Source organism: Homalodisca vitripennis, unplaced genomic scaffold, assembly GCF_021130785.1.
Source record: "Homalodisca vitripennis isolate AUS2020 unplaced genomic scaffold, UT_GWSS_2.1 ScUCBcl_2185;HRSCAF=6691, whole genome shotgun sequence".
In the NCBI taxonomy this organism is placed as follows: domain Eukaryota; kingdom Metazoa; phylum Arthropoda; class Insecta; order Hemiptera; family Cicadellidae; genus Homalodisca; species Homalodisca vitripennis.
Window position 1 is genome coordinate 12,854 of NW_025778313.1, and position 22,837 is coordinate 35,690.

Below are 22,837 nucleotides of genomic sequence, written 5' to 3' on the forward strand. Positions count from 1 at the left end.
CTTCCTTTGACTTGTATTTATTGGTAAAATCTATATGTAATGTTACTGTGTTTACCATAATAAAATATTACCATTTCAGTACTGTTTATTTTGGCTAATACAGTATGATGGAACCCTATGAAATTTATTAAACGCAAGTAAGCATTTATTTCTGCAATCATTGTTATCAGGTAGTTTTCATAATAGTTTGCTCTCAGGAAGTCATCTTTCATCATCATCATCACTTTTCTCATTCCTAATCTTAAACTTAGATTTATGTTTTGTTCTGCTTTTTTTCTTTGGGTAAGCATAATACAGATCCTCATCGTTTTAGTTTGAAATGATTTGTACGCTTCTTGCCACGGTGGCTTCTACTGAATCATCTATGTGAATGATGAGTTCACCTTCCTCTTAGTGCAGCGTCTGGCATCTGACACAGCCACAGACAGCGGCGACGAAGAAGCTCAAAATGAATTCCTTACGTTGTTTCAACATCAAAGACTCCTAAACTACAAAATTAGTGTACTCTAGGTGGAGAGGTATTGTCAATTGTACACTATATTTCTCTAGCAAATGTAGAAAATTGAAAAGTTCAATATACTATTAGGCCTAGATATGATCTGCATAGTTCACCTTGGGATATAACCTCCTGAACTTACAGGAGAATTCTCTTAGTTCTTAGGATTACGTAGAGGGTGTCCTTACTATCATCTAGGTTTTCCAGTTCACACAGTGTTGAAACAGTGCTTACAACATTACATTTTTAAAATATATAAGTCTCATTGTGTTGAGCCATCTTCGGCCAACAAATGTTAACTGAAAACAATGTTATGCTTTATAATATTAATTGAAAATTCCATCTAGAACTTATCGCTTTATAGATTCAATTTCTATGAATACCGGGAGAACACAAAGGAAAAAATTCATAAAAATAACAAAACATTCTTAATTATCCAAAACAACCTTACCTGTACAATCCAGGAATTTCCTTTTTGCACATTTTCATGTCCAAACCGTGCAGGCCGAAAAAATTAAAATTTGGCTGAAAAAAAAACCAATTTTAAAAATAGACTGTGGGTAAAAAACGTACTAAATCATATCAAATCTATTGCTATTAAGACACTTTTTATTTATTGATAAAGTTCTGTACCATTCAACTCTACATAGTTATAAGTATTTATTTTAAGAAGGAGAATCTGAAATAAATATAAAATTTTATCTCAAATCCTGTAATTAATTATAAGTAATGTTAAGATTTGGTGACTTGTTTGTCTGAAGCATTGTTCTCTCATCACCTGCACTGGTCAATTGTACATGTGCTATGCAAATGGATTATTAGGCTGCATCAGTTGCAAAAGGAGAGTCTTATACAAAGTATTGAAGAGGAATTGCACATGACTTTACGTAAGTGAGAGAATTAAAACTGTTTTAACCGTTAAGTGCAAACATTTTAGGCAATTGCAATAGGATTATATTTTATGTTATTTTTTCAGGAGTTTTCTGAACACTCAACATATCTTCTAAATACAACTAGTTTCTGATTTTAATATTATTTTTATCAAACTGTATTTTTCACATATCACCATGAAGATTACAGAATACCTACAGGTTAAAACTAAGATTTTAACTGCAGAGAATCACTTTATTTAAACTTTACTTTGGGAGATTGAATATGTTCAAGTGCAATTTATTTTTATGTTGTGATTATTTAGTTCTATTTTAACAGTGATTTTGGAGAGAAAAATTGAATTTTAAATACTGTTCATTAAATAAATATTTATTTCCAGTTTAGATTTCAATTTAAAAAAAGTAAACACTGAACATTCAAAGACAAACTTGGTTTATTTTTGCTGTTTATAAACTTACAATCCCCTTCCTGAGTAATAATACCCAGACGGAACTCTTGAAAAATTAAGAATCTAAACAGCCTTTAACACCTTCACTGCGACTCTATACTGAGTGCAAGGATCATCCTTCTTGTACATCCTACTCTACCCACTCTTACTGTCTTCAAAGCTATAGGGAAAATGCCTTGGGCGAACGAAAGGTTCAACAATTTAGTAAGTGGAGTCAAGATGTGCTTGAGGCAATGCTTAATCAGCCACACTGAAATTCCGTTGATGTCACTGGACTTCTTCGGATTTAGGTCTCTTAAACCACTGTCATCTCCACCTCCCCCACAGGAGACAGAAAATCAAAAAGACCGGTCTCACTAGTAAATTTTCGATATGTTTGTCACTTCTGAAAGATATAGTGCAGTCATTGAAGCATTATTGGTCCGAATTTTTTTACTGTGAACCGAATTGCATAAAATTTTGGAATTAGGTTCATCTTTACCCTTAACTTCAAAAGTGAAAATGATTTGAACTCCGCAACCACCCTGGGGGTGGTTGCCACCCCTTCTCGGGAGTGAATTTATTTTTTTCAAAATAACCTCGGATATCGATAGAAGGCCTAATTTTAAGCAAAAAATCATCTATAAAGTTTTTCGAAAAATCCAATACTTTTCAAGTTATTGGCAATTGAAAATTCGCAATTGTTTCACGTTTTTCATCGGTTTTTTGCAAATATCTCCAAAAATATACGTTTTATCAAAAATTTTTATAAAGAACACAATTGTAGCAGGTAAAACAATGAACAATTTTGTTTTTTATAAAGTATTTCTAAGTGCAATATTAAGCTAGATATTAAAAATCAAAGCCGTTTTTTATTTTTGTCTGAAATTTAATCGATGTGGTCAATGCCATCTAGCGGCGAGCAGATGCATTTTAGGCATTCTAATAAAAAAAGAGTTTTATAGTGCTTGAAATAAGCTTTAAAATGAGCACTATTAAAAGTCTTTTGCACGTAAAATAAGTGAGCTGTATTGCAAATAAGAGGAGCATCTAATGTTTTTTCTTTTAAATCAATGGGTTTCATAAGTGCCATTTCCACCAAAATTAAAATTAATCGTATTCCGCCTAGAATCAACTTTATTATGAAGAGTTTAATAGATTGTATCAGTTTGGCTGCTTCAGGACACATATTTTTCAAAAAAGTCACGATTAAAAAAAATTTCAAATTAAAAAAAAAACCACCTTTTTTCATAATATCTCAAAAAATGACGATATATACGAATAAAAGTGTAGGTATGAGAAAAGTAGGTAATATTTCTGACAAACAATTTGGATTTTTTGATTTTTCTGTAAAACAAAAAATTGACGGAAAAATGATTGTTTAAAGAGCGCGTGGCAGCGCAATCACAGCCTCTCTTAAGCCCTTTAACCCTTCACCGTTTGAGAAAAAGGTTTTTTACTATATATTGCAATAAAGGATGTTGTAGCTCTCTTAATTAACTTTACAATGGTTTTTTATAAATTGTGATAGCATGAAAATTGAAGGAGTTATGGTCAAACAACTTATCATACTTTATTCTACTTAGTAACTGAAAATTTTCGGACTGTGAATATTTGGAGCAATATGAAAGTACGCAGTATAATAGAGACCCAAAACTATTGTAATGTGTATATATATACATAATATGGCTCATATATTTTGGAAATGTAGGCATGAATACATACCAACTTTCTTATATGTATATATAACACATTTGAGTGAATTTTGTATAATTTGTAAATATTTTATCCAATAAAATGGCAATTTTTTACTCTAAATTACATTATTTTTAAATAATATGTAATCATATATATTTACTGTTTTAATTTTAGGGGTAGTTTTTAAGGGTAGAAAAGCTTAAGAATATGATAATCATTTTCGAGAGTGTGGAATAATATTAAAATCCTTTTCATTTTATAAAAAAAAATTTAAACAATTTTTTTAATCAAGGGGTAGTTTTCAAGGGTTGAAAGGGGGTTAAAAATTTGATAATTATTATAGAAAATATAAAATATTACTAACTCTATACTTACATCTTTTTATATATCATACCAAAGTATTTTTTTTGTGATTTTTTCGATTTAGGGGTTGTTTGCAAGGGTTGTAAGATGTTCAAGGGGTTGAAAATGATTTTAATATGAGGTAATTGTATTAGAAAACACTTTAAAATTTCACCACTTACTATTAAACATGTTTTCTAGCGATAAAATGGCTCAATGTCGATTTTTCCATTAAGGGGTTGTTTTACACCCCTTAAAAATAATAGGCGGAGTTCAGATCATTTTCACTTTTGAAGTTAAGTGTAAGAGGAGCCTAATTCCAAAATTTCATGCAAATCGGTTCACAGTAAAAAAATTTTGGAGGTAAGACCGTATTTTTTCGCTTCAATGACTGCACTAATAGGTTTGGTACAGCCACTGTTGAGAAAAAATTATTGAATTCACTAGCCACTTGAAAGGTATCGTCTGTTAATTTACCATAAATTTTGAGTTTCAGATTTGATTTTTTAGTACTTTTTGTGATGTAACGTGTTTCATTACTTCCCAAGCACTTTTTGAAAAGTTAAAATTTAACTATAGTTTAACACAACTATTTACAACAAAATCATTGATTTACCTACAAAAATAAATATATTGTTTATTTTATTTATAATAACAAACATAAAAAATAAGCCTTTAATATCATAAATATATATTATTACTGATTATTTATTCTTATTTAAAATAATTTACATTCTTACAAAATTTTAATTATCTACACTTTTTTACTGAAAACATATTAACTTGTCTTGGTTTTTTTATTGGAGAAAAACAAAGTTCTATTGGTACTCCTGAAAAAAGCAATGTAACTTCCAGCACCAGAATAAAAGGCTCACAATGCAACTCATCACAGCTATCAATGTAATGCTGAAGTACGAGTATTAATGGCACTGACCGGACAACTAACGTATACGGAAAGTGTGTACATAACGTCTTTTACTTTCCAAATAACCCCAATATTCTCACTAAATAATTATGAATTGAAAACAAACCAACAAGTGCACATTTCATGCCTACCTTTATGGAGTAGCAGCACATGAGGAGTCTGTTAATTAACAATTTCAGAGTTTTGTCCAGGAGACTCTCTCTATTGCCTTTTACCTTGAGCACCAGATTATCTTTCCAGAACACCAAACAGAATCTGTAAAAATTCAGTTTTGTCTGATTGATTACATTGATTCAAATTATGAAGCTAACAGATAGATATTATAGAAATACGTTTCACCCAAAAATAAACTTTTTTAATATTTTGAAAAAGAGAACAATATTGCCACAATCTTCACTATTGGGTCCTTTGCTCTTTACTTGCTTATTACATTTATTTATACAACTGTCACTTATAAGCACACACCAATACACCAAAAATTGTACAATTGTTTCCTCTTTTGTTGTAGCAAGTCCTGACGGAGAAGCAAAGTACTCAGCTACACTGTAGAAACAGTGAGAAATTAGAAAGTATTTTGAGAGCATTTTGAAGAGATTCTTTCCTTTATTAAAAGCGGCATATGACTTTTATCCATGTATAAAGTGGAGACCTTTCCGGGAAAGATTGTATTGTGAATAGGATACTGGAGCAATTGAGAGTTTCTTGTGAAATGAGAGTGGTGGTGAAAAACTTTTCTTAGTTCACTTTGATGTAAAGAAGATTTTTAAGAATAAAAAGAGAAGGTAGACAAAATGCTTCTGGCACGGGTCATGAAAAGGAGCAGAATTATCAGTCCTATCATTTTCTTTAGTTAAAAAACACTTTTTTTAGAGGCAGGGGAATTTCCCCAGAAGATCGTTTCATATGATACATGAGAATGAGCATAGGCAAAGTAAACCTGTTTGAGAGTGTGTTTGTCAATAACTTGTGAAAGAGTGAGAAGGGCAAAATACGCTTTACTAAGTTTTTTCAGCAACTCATTTATGTGATGGTGCCAAGTTAGACATGGGTCTATTTTGATTCCAAGAAATTTTTTTGCTGCTACCAAGGAAAAAAGAGGAATCTCTATGGGAAGAATTTCGGTAGTTAATATGGAAATGGAAAAATTGAGTTTTTTTTTTAAGCTTTAACCCATTCGTTGAAAACCATTCCTTCAATAAATTAAAGTTCTCTACCAATTGATCTTTGTTTTTATCTGAGGCAACTACTCTGTATAATCAGCATAGAGAACCATTTTTATGTTATTGATAACATCAGGCAAATCATTACAATAGATTAGCATAGCATGGCACTACAAATAATAATTTACTATTTCCTAAGATCTTAAGTATAGGCTAATCACCGTCTAATGATAATTATAATTTTTTTAAACTACGATATTGCAATAATCTCTTTGCAGTGAAACGGTTATTACTGGACTATACTACATGGGTTTAAATTTCAAATACAATAAGGACATTTTGTTAGTTCAAAACTGCATAAAACCAAAGATCAAAATATTATTTGTGGTGATGCCATGATTTATACATATTAAGAAATAATATTATATCTTTTTAATTGTACATTTATATTACCCGAATACTGCAAGTAAATGTAAATTTCTGAATGAAATGCTGAGTTGGATCAATCATTCATGTTTGAGTTAAAAATTATATGTGTTCAATTTATTTGTTAACCCAGCAGGGATCACTTTTGGTTGGTTTATACCTTCCAGTTAAACCTACCACTGGGCACAGCAAGAACCGATGTGTCCTAATGGATGTCCAGGAGCGGCACATGACTAACCGCAAATGTTGAGATTCTGGGGTGCAAGAGTCAGTGGCGTAGCGAAGGGGGGGGTCCAGGGGGTCTGGACCCCCCGAAATTTTAAGGACATATTAAAAAATAAAGCATGGAGCAGGAGAAAAAAAGGACAGTTATCATTTATTCTTGTCTACAAACATTAAATTGATTGATTTAATTGATTAAAAGCGACCGTTTTAAAAATATAATTAACCTTTGTTTAAATCATTAAGTATCAAACGATTCTTTTGGGCTCGGCCTTTCGGATAGTGTAGTGTAATCACGGTATTTCTATAGAGCGCGGTCACGTGACGTCGCAAAGGTAACCTGAACCGTAACACGGCGAACAGTTTAAATTAGCGACTACTTCGTTCAAATTCGTCTTGAGGACGTATAATGATTGCTTAGAATTAAGTTACGACGTTTGATTTTAGGTGTCATTAAACTGTAGACGTATATAATTATCGAAAAAAATATAAAAAATCACTTTCAGTAGGAAAATACACTTGAAAAACTCTACTAATTAGAACTTCAACTAATTTGGACTTCAGTGATTGAGGGTAATGTGGCGTTTTCGACTGAGTTAGGACGACGATTTTTGTTATCATTAAACTGTACTCGACTACCTGTATAATTATCGAGAAAAAAATCACTTCCGGTCGTTAAATACCGAAGAAAAGCTCTCTACATTCAAGTTTTGAAGATTTTGGATTTCACTGGTTGAGTGGTTGAGGTAAAAGTGGTACTATTATAATTTATGTTAGGGACGTTTATTTTAGGTATTTTAAAAATTCAACGTCAACTAAAACATATAATTATCGAGAAACAAAACAATAAAATCACTTCCGGTCGGAAAATAACGAGGAAAAGCTCTACTGATTCAGATTTTGACATTTTTGATTTCACTGGATGGTTTTTTGAGATAAAAGTGTTACTTAGAATTATGTTAGGACATTTATTTTAGGTATCAATTGAACGCCGACTAATTCAACCATATTTGTTCACAAAAATAATCACCTCCGATCGGAATATACTAAGGAAAATGAAATAATACCTCAGTCAGTGAAATCCAAAGTAGTCGGAAACTTCTTATCATCAGTAGAGTTTTTTCCGGTGTATTATTGACCGAAAGTGATTTTTTTTTTCAATTTTTCTTCGATAATTATATAGGTATTAGTCGGCGTTCAATTGATACCTAAAATAAATGTCCTAACATAATTCTAAGTACCACTTTTATCTCAACGACTCAACCAGTGAAATCCAAAATGTCAAAATCTGAATCAGTAGAGCTTTTCCTCGTTATTTTCCGACCGGAAAGTGATTTTATTGTTTTGTTTCTCGATAATTATATATGTGTTAGTTGACGTTAAATTAATACCTAAAATAAACGTCCTAACATAATTATAAGTACCACTTTTACCTCAACCAGTGAAATCCAAAATCTTCAAAACTTGAATCTGTAGAGAGCTTTTCTTCGGTATTTTAACGACCGGAAGTGATTTTTTTCTCGATAATTATACAGGTAGTTCGAGTACAGTTTAATGATAACAAAAATCGTCGTCCTAACTCAGTCGAAAACGCCACATTTTACCCTCAATCACTGAAGTCCGAAGTAGTTGAAGTTCTAATCATTAGAGTTTTTCAGGTGTACTTTATTTCCGACCGAAAATGATTTTTCTGATCTTTTTTTCCGATAATTATATACAAACAATCATCATTATAACTCATTCATAAACACCTCAATCCGCGATATCCAAAGTAGCCGAACTTCTAATCAATAGAGTTTTTCGGTGCATTTTTCCGACCGTTAGTTGAACTGTACCGAGCAACACTCGAAAATTGGCCTCCTTTTCTAAAGGGGTTTCGGCCGTCAGTGGCCCCCAATGTCCCCGAAGGGGTATTTCATTTTCTCCACAAGAATATAGTTGTGTCAATTATACGCTTGATGTGAAGCTCTGTTTTGTTCTTTTTCTTTCTTATCCAGTGAATCCAACATCATTTTGGTGCCTTCTATTCGGCTAGAAATGAACTTAGTAAAGTTTCTGTAGCTATACAAGAAAATTTTTGGAACTAGAGTTGCTGTGAGAGTTGAATTTGCCTATTACATCTTTCCACTTTCTATAAGGCGTTACTAAAGCTCCATATTTTTGGTATTTACCTTTTACCAGTGAACTCATTGGCAAATAACACACAAAAACGTCCCCGGTTTCGGGCCCCCCCCCCCGAACAAAATTTCTGGCTACGCTACTGGCAAGAGTAATTCAATAGTTCTAGTCTACTGTGGGAGATCACATCACTGGGAGTTGGTGGGGTTAGAGGCTGGTTCAGAGCTGACCTCCCCTTCTTTCGAGGAGAAATTACTTGAGATTAGTGCCCTAAATTCTTCCTTATGAACTTTCTTACAAGTGGCCTCTACCTCCAACCTTACCCATACAGAATATCCTGTCACTCTGGAAGCATTGCAAAGGTCCTTATAGGACTATGTGCAATTTATAGGCTTCTTGTCCTAAGAGAACAGAACATAACAAAATTTATTTGGTTTTTTAAGTGTTTCGATAACCTTGGCTTAGTGAGAATTATTGATCTTATTAAAAACCTGATAATTGCATTCTAATTTGAAAACCTGTCCAACTTGGTTTTTACTCACTATAAGAAAACACCACTTTGAATTTTGGTATGCATTCTCGTTTCAGGGCAGGGGTCGCAGAAATGATGCGTGGTCAGCTGGTGTGATGCTGAGTGGATCACCAGTGACATATTTAAGGGCTATAATGGATGAATGATTAATTTATTACTCACTCCTAAATCAGTAGTTTGTAAAGTTACTTTAATTTATGATTATGATTTATTTTTCATTACTACACATACTGATATTACATTCAAAATCATTATTTTACGTTGAGTTGTAAATAAGCTAGATATATATTATTTTTTCCAGTTATCATGTTCTTTTCAGGAGATTTCATAGTCTTAACTTTGGCAAGTTTAATTTCATTTTACTAGCTGTGGAGTTATGCATTTTAAAGCTAAAGTTATTCATACATAAGCCCAGAGCTTCCACTTTGAGAAGATTGCTTCAAAAGTTAAATTTGAAATGTATGCTTTGAAAAAAGTTGAACATAGTAAATATTTAAACATTCAGGCTTTACATTATGTGTAAACGCACATCTACGCATGCATACACACGTTCATCAATTTTGAAACTAAACAAACAGATTGACTGGACAAACGGTGTTTTTAAACTGAACAATTGAAAGATTAAACTGTTCAAAATACTTAATTGCTGAAATAATCAAATGAGTTGTTTGGTTGAATCTTCTAGAAAACTTTCATTTAACCATCCAAAAGTACTATCACACAATGCAATATGTTAATTTTCATCAAAATACAGACAAAAAAGTTTTATTTCATAAATTTGTAGTTTGTATGCAAATATATAGACAGTATTTACCTCTTCCGTGACAAAACTGAAAGTGCTATTTCAACAGTTTTGAAAAGTTGTTTTGTAGCAACAACAGAGAGCTGATTAAGTTAGATGTACGACGTTTGCTCATTTTGGCTAATGGAACATCACGGTTATTATTTTTGCTACTCATCAGTTTAGTTTTCGTTCAAGATGTGTGAAATTGTTTTATTCAAAATAAGCCTAAACTCAGAACAATTTCTGTACTTCCAATTTCAATTAAATCTAAGTATTAAATAAGCCTAAACTCAGAACAATTTCTGTACTTCCAATTTCAATTAAATCTAAGTATTAAACACCTCAAGTATTTTGTAAAAAAAAGTTGACTCTCCCAGTCTAGTTGTTGTTTTAACACACAACAGGCAACCGACATCACACACACACACACACACACACACACGCACGCGCACACACACACACATTTATATATACGTTATATATATATAATATTTCAATTATTTTGTATTTGCCCGTTTCTTTCACATATACCGGCGGAGCGAGTACTTTTTGTGATTCAATGTTTATTGAAATTAAATTAGGCTATTACCACTTATACAAATTTAATATAAATATATAAAACGATCATCACAAAACAGGCTAAGCCTGGAAGGTCTATAAATCTGTAATTCTCTTTTTATCTATTATGTAAATGTCTAGTTTTATACATGCAAGTGTAAAATAATGCTCAAGTTTTGTAACATAGTAAATAATGAAAAAATTATATAATTAGTTTTTTGCACTATTATATTTAATGTTACATGCATACTTATTTGACAATGTATTGATATTTGTATATTGTGAGAAATAAAATTCTTTCTTTCTTTTGTTTATATATCAAGTATTAGACAACTACAAATTACACTGTTTTGTAGATTAAAGTAATTTGATCTTGCAATTATATTCATTATCATCTTAAACAGTTACTTACGTTGTTTGATCGGAGGTGCCAAACTGAAAATCCAGCTTGGAGACGTTCGACCTCTTGAAAGATTCATTAATAATTTTAAAACTGTCTTTCTTACCCATAGGGACACCTTTTTCTGAGACAAAATAGCAAATTACCAGTTCCCTTAACAAATGCGTGAGGTTTTCTGTAGGTACCGTACCTTCAGTGTTAAATATCTGTACCAACTGCTCTGGTCTGTATTTATCTTCCTCAGTTTGTTTTAACTCAAGTTGATTCACAGAATTGTTTGAGTCACTTTTTGTCTGTAAATCATTTTCTGAGTCATGAGGGAAAAATCTTTGTGCTTGTGGGTCAGTCTCACTTGGCAACTTGGTATTTGTGTAATCATCAATAGGAACTGATGGGGTTATGTTTTGTAGATTCTTTTTTAGTTCGGAAGATTGTCCCCGTTGTTCTTCTTCATCATGTCTACTGATCTCTCCAAACTGATCTTTTACTCGTACTTCATCTCTGTCTTGCAGATCAAAAAGATCTCTGAAATCTCTATAAGATTGGTCAGACTTAGAACGCCAAATGTTTGGAGATTCTCGACTAATACTGGACTCAAACTCATACCTTGGCATTTTTGAAGTTATATATTTCTCTTCTTGATACCCAGTGTCTATCTGCCTTTTGTCGTTATATGTGTCTCTTCTCATACTTGAAACGTCTATTTGGTCAGATTTTGGCAAGAATGAAAGTGATGTTTGAGTTTCTAATGGGTTTGGCTGTGTTCGAAAGCTAGATATATCCTGTTTATTCACAGGATTGTTATTGAACACATTCCTTGAACTGTCAAAAAATTGGTCCATTGAATCATTATATGATTTGCGATCTGAATCCTGAAAATGCCTTAAAGTGTCAATACTATGATTTGGATTGTCAGAAAACTTGTGATCTAACCTGCTAGAAGGTTGATTATTGTGAATGCCAAAAGACTTATACTCAGCATTATATAAATGTTCATACCTCGAATATTCAGAAGGTTGATGCTCTGAATTGTCATAAGACATAAAACCTGAATCTCTATGAAATTGATATCTGGAATTTCCATAAGGCTTTAGCTCTGAATATGCATCAGGCTCTTGCCTTTCGTTGCCGTAAGATTTATTCTGTGAATATCTGTAAGGTTGGTATCTTGAATTGTGATCTGAATCCTTAAAACGCTTTGAAGTGTCAAAACTTCGATTGTCAGTTATCTTGCGATCTACAGTGCTTGAAAGTCTATGATGGGGACTGCCGTAAGACTTATACTCTGCATTATCTGATACTTTATACCTTGAATATTCAGAAGATTGATGCTCAGAACTGTCACATGACAAATATCCTGAATTTCCACGTGAAAGATTCTCTGAATTGCCGTAAAACTTATGACCTACATCTCTATAAAATTCATGTCTTGAACTATCATGAGAATCAAACACAGGGACAGTGTTACGGCCTGCATAAGATGCTTGTCTATGACGGTCCATCTATGATGATTTGGATTAATATCTGAAACAATATAGAACAGAAGTTAATCATCAAGTTACAACTTGAGCTGTAACTTTTAATAAAGCTAAGTCAAGCTTATGAACCAAAATGGCTATTTCATACTTGGTGAACACTTGAGGAAATAATTTTGCAATTTAATAAAATGTACCGTCCCCAATCATTTTTTAAACTATGCAAGGCTACTGAAACTTATGAAAAGATATGTTATACAATAGTAAATGATATACAAAACTGAATAAAGCAAAATCTATACATTTTGTCATATCTAAATATTTTTCTAGAATACCTTTGAAATACCTGCAATATTGGAAGTACCTTGGTAATTTTTATCTTAATTTTTATCAATCTCTTTATATTTTTCATTAGTTCAAAGTAGACTGCAGTATGGAGTTGTTTGTTGGGGTGGAACTTATAAAACTTCCCTAAACTCTTTAATTGTAATTCAGAAGCATTTTGTTAGATTAATCTCGAAAAAAAGTATTAGAGAACCTTCTCACCCTTGTTTTGTAAACTTAAAAATTCTTCCTTTGCGACATTTGTACGTTTTTGCAGTATTAAAAAACTTTTTTATCGGGAATAGGAACTTAAAGAACTTAAACATTTTTAAGCAAAGATTACGAAATGCTAATGAATTCCAAATATCTAAGCCTAAAACAACATTTTATGTCAAATCATATAACTATATAGGTCCAAAATTGTTTAACAAATTACCGAAAACCATTAGGCAGATAGAAGGTTTAAATAAGTTTTTGAAGGAAACAAAAAAATGGCTATATAATTATAAAAACATTGAAGATCTGTTTTTGACATTAAAATAAAACCGCTAAGGGTATTTAACAGTAGCAATTTAAGTTAGTTTTAAGTGGTATATCTTGTAACGTTATTTTATAAGTACATTTACTATAGCAGAATGGTTTTTAATTTTCTATATATTTTCTTTTTAACAACTAAGCACACATCTCTTGTTTTTATATGTAGTAGTGGTGTGGTTATAATTCATATGATTTTTAGTAATGTTAGGGAAACAACGTTGTTACAATTTAGTTGCCGCTATGGATTTTCTCTTAGTTATTTTGTTTAATATTATGATGGAACCCCAAAACAGGTTTTCAAACCTTAGGGGCCCTATTTATTTTCTCCTTAGTTAATTGTCCTCGAAAAATTTATTATATTTTAAAATGTTAGTTTAGATACTTAAATTTTTACTCTTTATTTATTTATTTTTTTAGCTGCTAAGCATTATATAAGTGTAAAAGTTTATTTTGTTTAGGAGGCAGCCTGGCAAGTGTTGTTTTTGTATTCTATACTTAAATTGTTAATGTATGTGTTCTTTTGAGAAAAGGAGAAAATAAACGTATTCTTATTCTTATTCTTATTCTTATTCTTATTCTAATTGTAACAAAATATGTAAATTAACAAGAACAACAATTGAAAGAGCTTATATATCTCATAATACTTTTGAAAATTTGTGTTTTTGGTAGATTTCATAGAAATCATTTAGGAGATCATTTTGAATTTTCACTGACCATGGCCTCCAGAACCAAAACTCCCATAAAACAAAAATTGATATATGTATGTGTGGGCTTAAATGCAACATAATGTGAGCTTGTGAATACCTTAACTGCCATAGTGTTTTTAACGATTTAGTGTATCAAGACTAAACTTGTGATAGTTCTTGCTCATAGCTTGGATCTTTTTTAACTAGTCTCAACCAATAAAAAGTTTCAAATTAGTCCCCATTAGCATTTGTATACAAACTTTAACTATTTTCTGCCATAGCCCCAAAATATTACTTAATATTAAACAGCTTTTATTTTAGTATATTCTGCTATATTCCTTAACATTCATATGGCGACTGGTCAAACTTTGGAAAGACATAGTCGCATCTGAATTATTAATAGTTTTCAAAGTAACAAACATACAAAAATTTTGGAGGTATAGAATAATACTGAATTGTTTTAGGAGTATACAATAAGTGGATATGTTTACAAACAATATTTTGTCTTGTAAGGTTTCAAGATGATAGAGTTCCTAAATATTTGAAAATTTTATGGATATAATTAATATTACAACCTTGAAAGTAATAAATTGTACTGTAAGTGTTGTACAAATTTACCATCTAAACTAATAGGGCCTAATTTACCTTAATTTTACAGTTTAACATACCAAGATGACAGCCAAATATGAAACCTTCCAACAAAGCTGGAATTTGTTTTTAATCAAGCCAACAGATGTGTATATCAAAGCAAAAGTGTACTTCAATGAGATCGAAGCCTGAAAAAGACTATGTTGGTAAGGTTCAAAACTAGGGGCTGGACTCAGAATATCATTTTTTGTCCAACATATAAAAATTATTTTTGCATGAAGATTGTACCCACTGTTAAAAATATGAAAACAGAAAATAAAAAGGTAAGGAGTGTAATTTAAATTATCAAGATTGTAATTTTGTTACCCTTGAGATGGTAGTTCAGTATTAGCCATAATAAACAGTACTGAAACTGAATCAGCTGTAGTTACCTTCTCGATAACCTGATTCAACTGGCAATTGTTGCCATGGCTTTGTGTTCATTAGTTCTTTCTTATTTGACGTTAGTTTTTGCTAACATGGTTCTATCAACGGTAGAAAAAGTTTTTATTGTAGAGCATTATTTTCGCTCATACTGGACGTGCGGGTGGGCCAAGCTTGTCATACACTGCATTACGTTTTCAGGAACATTTCCACAAAACCCCACCTAGTAATGCTGTGATTCTTAGTATTGTTGAAACATTTCGAAGAAGAGGTAGTGTTTTGACACAGCGAAAGGGCCTTTCAGGTCGCCAAACTACTGTCTGTAAAAAAAAAGTGTTAAAGTAAATGTTACAGGTACTGAAAAGAAGCCTAATGACCAAAACGATATAGGGCCATTCTTGATTGGTTTATGAGAGATCTCAGGAAATTTTGTCGTGCACGAAACCTGCCGTTAAATTCACAGTGGTTCCAACAAGATGGCGCAACCAGTCACACTGCCGTTAACAACATTGCTTTCTTCCAACAAACCTTTGACAACCGTCTCATCTCCCTTAGAACAAATTTTCCTTACCCAGCCCACTTCCACGATCTTAAAACACCGGACGTCTGGGAAATGTTGAAAGAAAACATTTTCCGCGAGGACTCACCATCTACCATCGTTTAACTCAAAGAAAGAATAACAATGTGTATTATGAGAATGGAACAACTCCTATTCATAAAAATGATGCAAAACCTACAAGAAGGGTATGAGTGTTGCCTCAAACTAAATGGGGTCATATTGAACATGTTAATACCCGAGTTTAACCGATTTAGCTTCCTTTGAATTGTATTTATCAGTAAAATCTATATGTAACGTTACTGTGTTTACCATAATAAAATATCACCATTCAGTACTGTTTATTTTGGCTAATACTGTATATCTCAATTCTATATTGTGCTAGGGCTTAAGAATAATTAACTTCCAAATTGCCATGGTTTTCCATAAGTACCAACTAACCTCAATATCACGGTAAGCTTTGTCATCTAATTAATCCAAGGATTGATAATTAATTTAACATTGGGTTAAACTGCCCAAGAATACTAACCACTTGTTCAAAGGAGCATAATTAATTACAAATACAAAATAAATCATACAGTTTGTTATCTCCTGCCAAGATCTGCTAATAACTAATAAACTATGTCAAGACATAGTTTATTAGTTAATTAAAAATCCAAATAATTTAACTAATTCTACACAGAAACAGTAAATACAGATGTAAGCAAATGTATAGTTGGTAAAGGCATATAACATTTTCTCTGATGGATTAAAATTTAATAAAATAACACTCATTTCTAGGAAAGAGAAGAGACTGATGTGATGACTGATGATGATGATGATAAACTAGAGGCCTTTAAATGTATCATAAATTAAAATGTACTGATAAGCTAAAGCAAATCAATTAAAAAACCTAGAAAACAATTTATTCAACTTTGGGTTGACAACATGGTTTAGAATGGAGAAAATTTAATTCATAAATATTGATATATTTATGGAAATAAGTAAAATTTTCAATATTTGTCACGAAAAACACTATATATTTTGTACTTATTGTGTAATAAGAGGAATATATGTTAAAATTAGTTTAAGTATTTTTTATGGGATCAAACATGAGAAATCAACTTACACTAATAGCAAAAATATTAAGAATCACTTTGAGTTAAATATTATCTTAATACAATATGGTGTGTCCTAAGAGTGAATTTTGGGCCCATTGATCTTTTTGTTTACATGAAAGGAATGCCTGAAGGTAAAAGATTATGCTCCTTTGCAAAATATGCTTGATTTACTTTCTGCAAAAGAAATTACTGAAAAATATCTTTTAAAGCATTATCTAAATTGGATCTGCTTTTTAACATTCAATTTTATCAAATAGTTAATTTTTATTTATATTGTGAAATAACTAAGATAAAAATTTTGCCTTATGAGCTATAATAAACATGTAAGAACATTACTGAAAATTAACGGAGAATTCTAAACCACGTCTATTATCTTCTAACAGCAATAAGTTAAAATAACTAATTATTGTTTGGTGGCTTTATATTTTTGAGTATCACAATTCACGATTAGAATTTCAATACATTACCAACATGTAATCTACTATCTACAGGGGTTTTTTTTCCATTTAGTCATCATCAGTGATGCCTGGAGGGACTATTATCAGTTTGTTCAACTCTAAGTAGTTCGGCTGCAACATAATAAGTAATGTAATTCGGGTTAACGTTTTGAGTTTTTATTACTTAATAGATAATCAAAAATATTGATGATTCGATTGTCGCAGTGACCGCTTATTACAATGCAGCCACTATTTCCCTTAAAAGAATTATTTTTAGGGTTTTCCACATTGTTTTATGTTGCTTTCTTATTTACTTTCTAAGCATTTGAAAAAAAAAAACAACAAATAATGTGAAGTGTGTAAAGCAAATAATTACAGAAAAGGTTTAAAGATAATTTTTAAGTCCTAGAAAACTTAACACGTTCATTGCGGCATAACTCAATGGTGACTTATTTTCCTTATACAGTTATTTCTGGTGTGCAATATGAATCACCCATAACTCAGACATGCACAGTTTTGTCCCTTATTCACACTGATTCAGCTGATGTCATTGTCTGCTATGTTTTTGTATGTCTTCAAGCTACAGGGTAGATTAAGACTCTCAATATGACTTGTTGTTTAGATTTTAAGGTTGTCACAATAGATCCCCAGGGTGTTTTCTTCAATCCTACTCTATCTGGGTAGATCTTTAAAATTTAGAGCTTTATTCGATTACTCAATCTTGGGCTAACTGAAGAAAAATAGTGTGCATGAACATGCTAAATTATTACAATAAATAGTTACCATCGTAGGCCTACACATTGGCACTCGTGAACAAGACACAATCTGGTAATTCTCCAATTACACCTAGAGCGTCACTGACCTAGACTAAACTATCTACCACTAAAGTCTGCCACTATTCAGTTACTGGTGAACTATATCGCACTACAATAATGCATCTTTATGAGTCCAGTTTATGATTACACAAATTATTATTACCAAAATTAAGGAAAACTGAAGACGACCATATTTACTCCTCTCACAGTGACAGTTGTTTCTTTCCTACAAATTTCACATAATGGGTGTTTTGGTCCAACCTGTCCCAACATGTTGAAGTCACGAAAAACATGTCTTATAATCTTTCAAAGCAATGCCATGTAGTTTCCTAAAATTGATAGCCATTTTTTAATAATCAAATGTTACTTATATAAAATTGAAATATTATATTACGAGTATTATTTGAAATTGTTTACAGCTGTTGATATAGATTATTTAAGTTAATTGTTGTAATAATTAATTGGTATCAATTGATTATATCGATGGTTATGATTAAGTAATATCGTTTACCAATTTCAATATAAAAAAACCAGGTCCGCTTATCGTACCCTACCTGATTGTTCCAATACAAGTAAAGTAGCCTATCAATACTCTTTCACTACTTACTTGGTATCCAATTATATAAGTAATAAATATCGCCTGTTGCTAATATTAGCCTATTTAAAATGTTTCGCACTTGCAACTAGAATATTTATTGCTGTAGATTGACATATTTGAGTTGTTTGCCAAGAATGGTTACACAAACATCTTTGGCATGGAAGTATTTTTTCAAAAGAGAGATACAAAAACTGCCAGTTAGTACATCTGTTTGAAGGTTATAAAGGCTTACAGAACACGTTAAACTTATAAAAACAATTGAGTTCACACAACCCACACAAAAAATAGCTGTGCGATTCCTATTGTCATTAGTTTCAAACGCTTTCATAATAAAATTGGTTTCAATGTTATTTACCGCCAATTAGATTGCGATTCTCCACATTTGTCTGCGTTTGTATGCATAAGATCACTTACCTGCTACAAATTGATTTATTTGCCTTTTGGATTAAACATCTTGCTTAACCTTTGTCAATGCACCGTTGTTGTTGTATGTCGTCTGCTTGTCAAGCTGTTTTTCGTCTCACCAAATTATTTGAAAATAAACACATGGCCGAAAAACCCGCAGCCTTTTAGATTTCTTTCCCCGTAACTCTAGCATGCTATATCAAACGATTGTTAATTTTGCATTCATACTTTAATCCGTCAAAAAAACCAAAGCTATGCTAGACAGCTGTTCAATCACGATAATAACCAGCAATATATTATAATGGCATCCTACATTGATAACAAAGAGGTGTGTATAATATGTTGCAAAAAAGTAATTGACAAGGGTGTTGAATGATAAGAGCTTTGTAAGTGTTCATTTCATCCTGACTGCACCAAGTTATCTGCCCGGGATTAAAAAAAGATAGCTGACAGCACAGTTATAAGCTGGACTTGTGGTATTGTTATAAATTGCTTCAATTATTAACAAAATATCTTATTAAAATATCTTAAAGGTGGCACTGGCGCTGCAACATGCCAACTAGAAGATTTTCGCGCTGAGATTGCAGATCGATTTACTAGACAGACTAAAAACTATATTGTACAACTCACCCGAAAGGAACACTGTTGATAATGAGAAAAAACGTCCATGACTGATTGCATGGACTGTGGAGCATCCCAACCTAATACCAACTCTAATGTGTTGCAGGCTATTGTTAATAAAATTTATTCGCTCACCACTAAAGAGGGCCTCAAAACTATATCAGATGACATTATATATAATCTTAAGCCGAGAAATGTCCGAAATAACACGAATCAGGTTTGAGCCCAGATTGAAATCAGCTGAAACCAAAATTCAGGGCCGAACTCAGGTTTGTTGGACCCCAGTAAAGCTATTTGGTCGGACCCCGTGATGTTCCCGCCATACGCCGTTCGTCGACACGGTCCCTTCAAAAAGACATGCGGGTTCCCTAAGGACCCGGGCCTTGGTTAAATTGTCAAAAAACCGGTCTGAGGACGGGCTGCCCAAATTGCTTCAATTACCGTAAACCGGGGGTTACATAGGCCACCAGGGTAACTCAGGCCATTTTGCAGAATATTTTTCCCGCGCTAATATCGGCAACACTAATTGAGGTTGAGAGACGTTTATGACATCAACTAGTTCAGTTCGTTAGTCTGTTTTTAATGGTATAGCTGACTACATTGTGATTATTAAATGTAAGTAAGTGTATACAAATTATTGATACTTAACCTAATTTTACCCTAACATTTATCAGCTTCGTTAACTTTGGTTACCAACTATGTATCTGCAATTGTTTTTTTTTTTTAATATTAACCTCTTAAACATAACCTAAAACATTCCTATTTATTAATGTTTCCATTTCACAGACTTTTTCTGAAAAGATTAAAAAAAAAACTTTTGTTTATTTCCAGCTTCTCCGTGTCTGGGGTAACAAAGACCACCAAAGAGTAAGTGGCTGTTGTTACCCCAAACATAAACCACCATACTATATACGATACCTGTATTTTAAAATCTTTCAATTATTTTCTTTTTACATTTTTCCAGTTAAAAGATGACTAGAAACTATCAGAGACGTGTTGGAGCAAGAAAATATATAAAGATTATTCAGACGACCAGTTAAAAGTTGCAGTAGAAGATGTTAAAAGGCCTATCCTTACGGCAAGCTGCAGAGAAATATGGAATATCCAAGTGTGCTATTACAGCTGCATTAAAAGGTAAAAAAAATAAAGTAGGGAAGCCATGTGTTCTAAGTTCTGAAGAGGAAAGGAGATTAGTGGAGTGCAAAACCATGGTTGGGAATTCGGGGTTTCCCTTGACAAGCCTAGACATAAGATCGATAGTTAAGGGTTATCTGGATCGAAGTGATAGTAATGAATCGAAGTTCAAAAACAATATGCCAGGAGTGGATTTCATTGACTCCTTTCTAAAAAGGAACTGTGCTGAATTATCTAAAAGACTGTGCCAAAACATCAAAAGAAATAGGGCAGCTGTGAATTGGGTACTGTCAACATCTATTTTGACGAGCTAACTGAGACATTAAAGGATGCTGAACCTTCAATGATTGTCAATTACGACGAGACCAACATCACAGACGACCCAGGTCGTAAAAACGTGATTGTAAGGAGAGGTACACGACACCCTGAACGTGTTATAGATTTTTCAAAATCTAGTACGTCGGTCATGTTCGCCGGAAGTGTCATTGGGGCTCTACTCCCTCCGTATATATGTTACAAGGCTATAAAATTTTAAGATTCTTGGACTGAAAACGGCCCTAAAGGGGAAATCTACAACAGATCTAAAATTGGGTGGTTTGCCCTTTACATTTTTGAGGACTGGTTCACAAAGATAGCTTTACCTTATTTTCAAAAGTTTGACAAGGAGGCTAAGAAAGTGTTGGTTGGAGACAATATTTCAAGCCATATCTCGCCACACATTATCAAAGAATGTAACAATTACATCAGTTTTGTACTTTTGCCTCCCAATAGTATCCACTATACCCAGCCCCTAGACGTAGCATTTTTCAGGCCGCTTAAAATTAAGTAGCGAAAAACTCTGACTGAATGGAAAGAAAAAACCCGTGGTACCATCCCAAAGGACAGATTTCCTAGACTCTTGAAGGAATGTTTTATAACCATTAGGTGAAGACAATATCAACCAGAATTTGAAAAGTGGCTTCAAAGCCGCAGGTGTTTCGCCTTTGAATCGAAGTGAAGTTTTGAAGAGACTCCCGAATGAAGGCAAAAATACCAGTACTGCCCATACTGGCACCGGTACCGGTCCTGAAGATTATAATATCACCCAAAATTTGATCAACTCATTCCAAAGCTATCTAGAAGAGAATAGGAAAAAAGAAACTGAGCCAATACGAAAGAATATGAAAAGAAAGTTGAATGTTCCAGCTGGAAAAGGTATTTTGTGAACAGATATAGATGATTAACTACAACCTCAACTGATTGGACCTTCGGTTTGTTTACATAGTACTTCAAACACAAGGAATTTGTGCTACATTTGTGCTACAATAACATTGTGCTACATAAAGAACGTTATTCTTATACAGTTTACACGTCACTAATAAGACGGTGAATTAACTTTACTAATCATTCGAGTTCTGGTTGCTGAAGTGCTTGCATAGTTCGATTATTATAGGTTAAACTTCTGCTCATACTTACCAGCCATACCAAGTTTTCCTACCAGTATTTACTAATACGTAACATAGTGAGTATTGGTAATTGTAATAACACCCTGTACTAACCCTCCAACTTTTATTCTCACATATTATTCAAATACATTTCATACAAATTTCAATAGTTCATAATGAAATCTGTTCAGACTGGACCTGTCATGTCGACGGGTTCAGCCACTGACGCTCAATTGAGCGACATGGAGACAAATCAGGCGATTGCATCCATAATAACCAGTGAACATAACTACACTTTACAAAATGACAATGAAAATTAAAAAAAAAAAATAGAACTTGAAAAAGAAAACAATGACAACTCAAAAACTTCTGTTGATCACAACATGCAACAACACAAAAAACCACATATACAACGACTCTATAAACCTGAAAATACTGGACCCTTTGAGATTATTGTACAAGACAAGAAAAGAAATAAAATGAATCCATTTACCATTGGCAAAATACTAAAACAGCACTACACGGATATTGAACACATCTCACGTGCAGGTAAAAACTTATCCATTGTGTGTACTAACTTTACGGCAGCAAATAACCTAGTTAACTCGCAACATCTATTAGAATATAATGTATTTGTACCCTCCATTAGAGTTCATACCATAGGCGTAGTGTACGCTGAACCGGAGGTAAGTGAACAGGAAATAATGCAAGAGGCATCATCAAACTATCCCATCA

The 22,837-nt window shown here is 32.6% G+C and overlaps 1 protein-coding gene across 4 annotated transcripts in view; it reads right to left on the reverse strand.

The window, feature by feature from the left end:
• The window catches only part of LOC124371883, a 30,989-nt gene extending 11,954 nt beyond the window's left edge, over window positions 1-19,035 (reverse strand). For 2 of the 4 annotated variants that reach the window (XM_046830252.1, XM_046830249.1), the window contains exons 1-4: window positions 18,933-19,035; window positions 10,992-12,503; window positions 4,911-5,034; window positions 948-1,021 (exon numbers count right to left, since the gene is read on the reverse strand). In XM_046830252.1, the coding sequence (XP_046686208.1) occupies window positions 948-1,021; window positions 4,911-5,034; window positions 10,992-12,481 (1,688 nt within the window). In that variant the 5' untranslated portion in view covers window positions 12,482-12,503; window positions 18,933-19,035. Of the gene's footprint in view, window positions 1-947; window positions 1,022-4,910; window positions 5,035-10,991; window positions 12,504-14,669; window positions 14,742-18,873 lie in introns of those variants that run through there. The other 2 variants (XM_046830250.1, XM_046830251.1) reach the window with 2 other exon arrangements.
• Window positions 19,036-22,837: the final 3,802 nt, after the last annotated feature.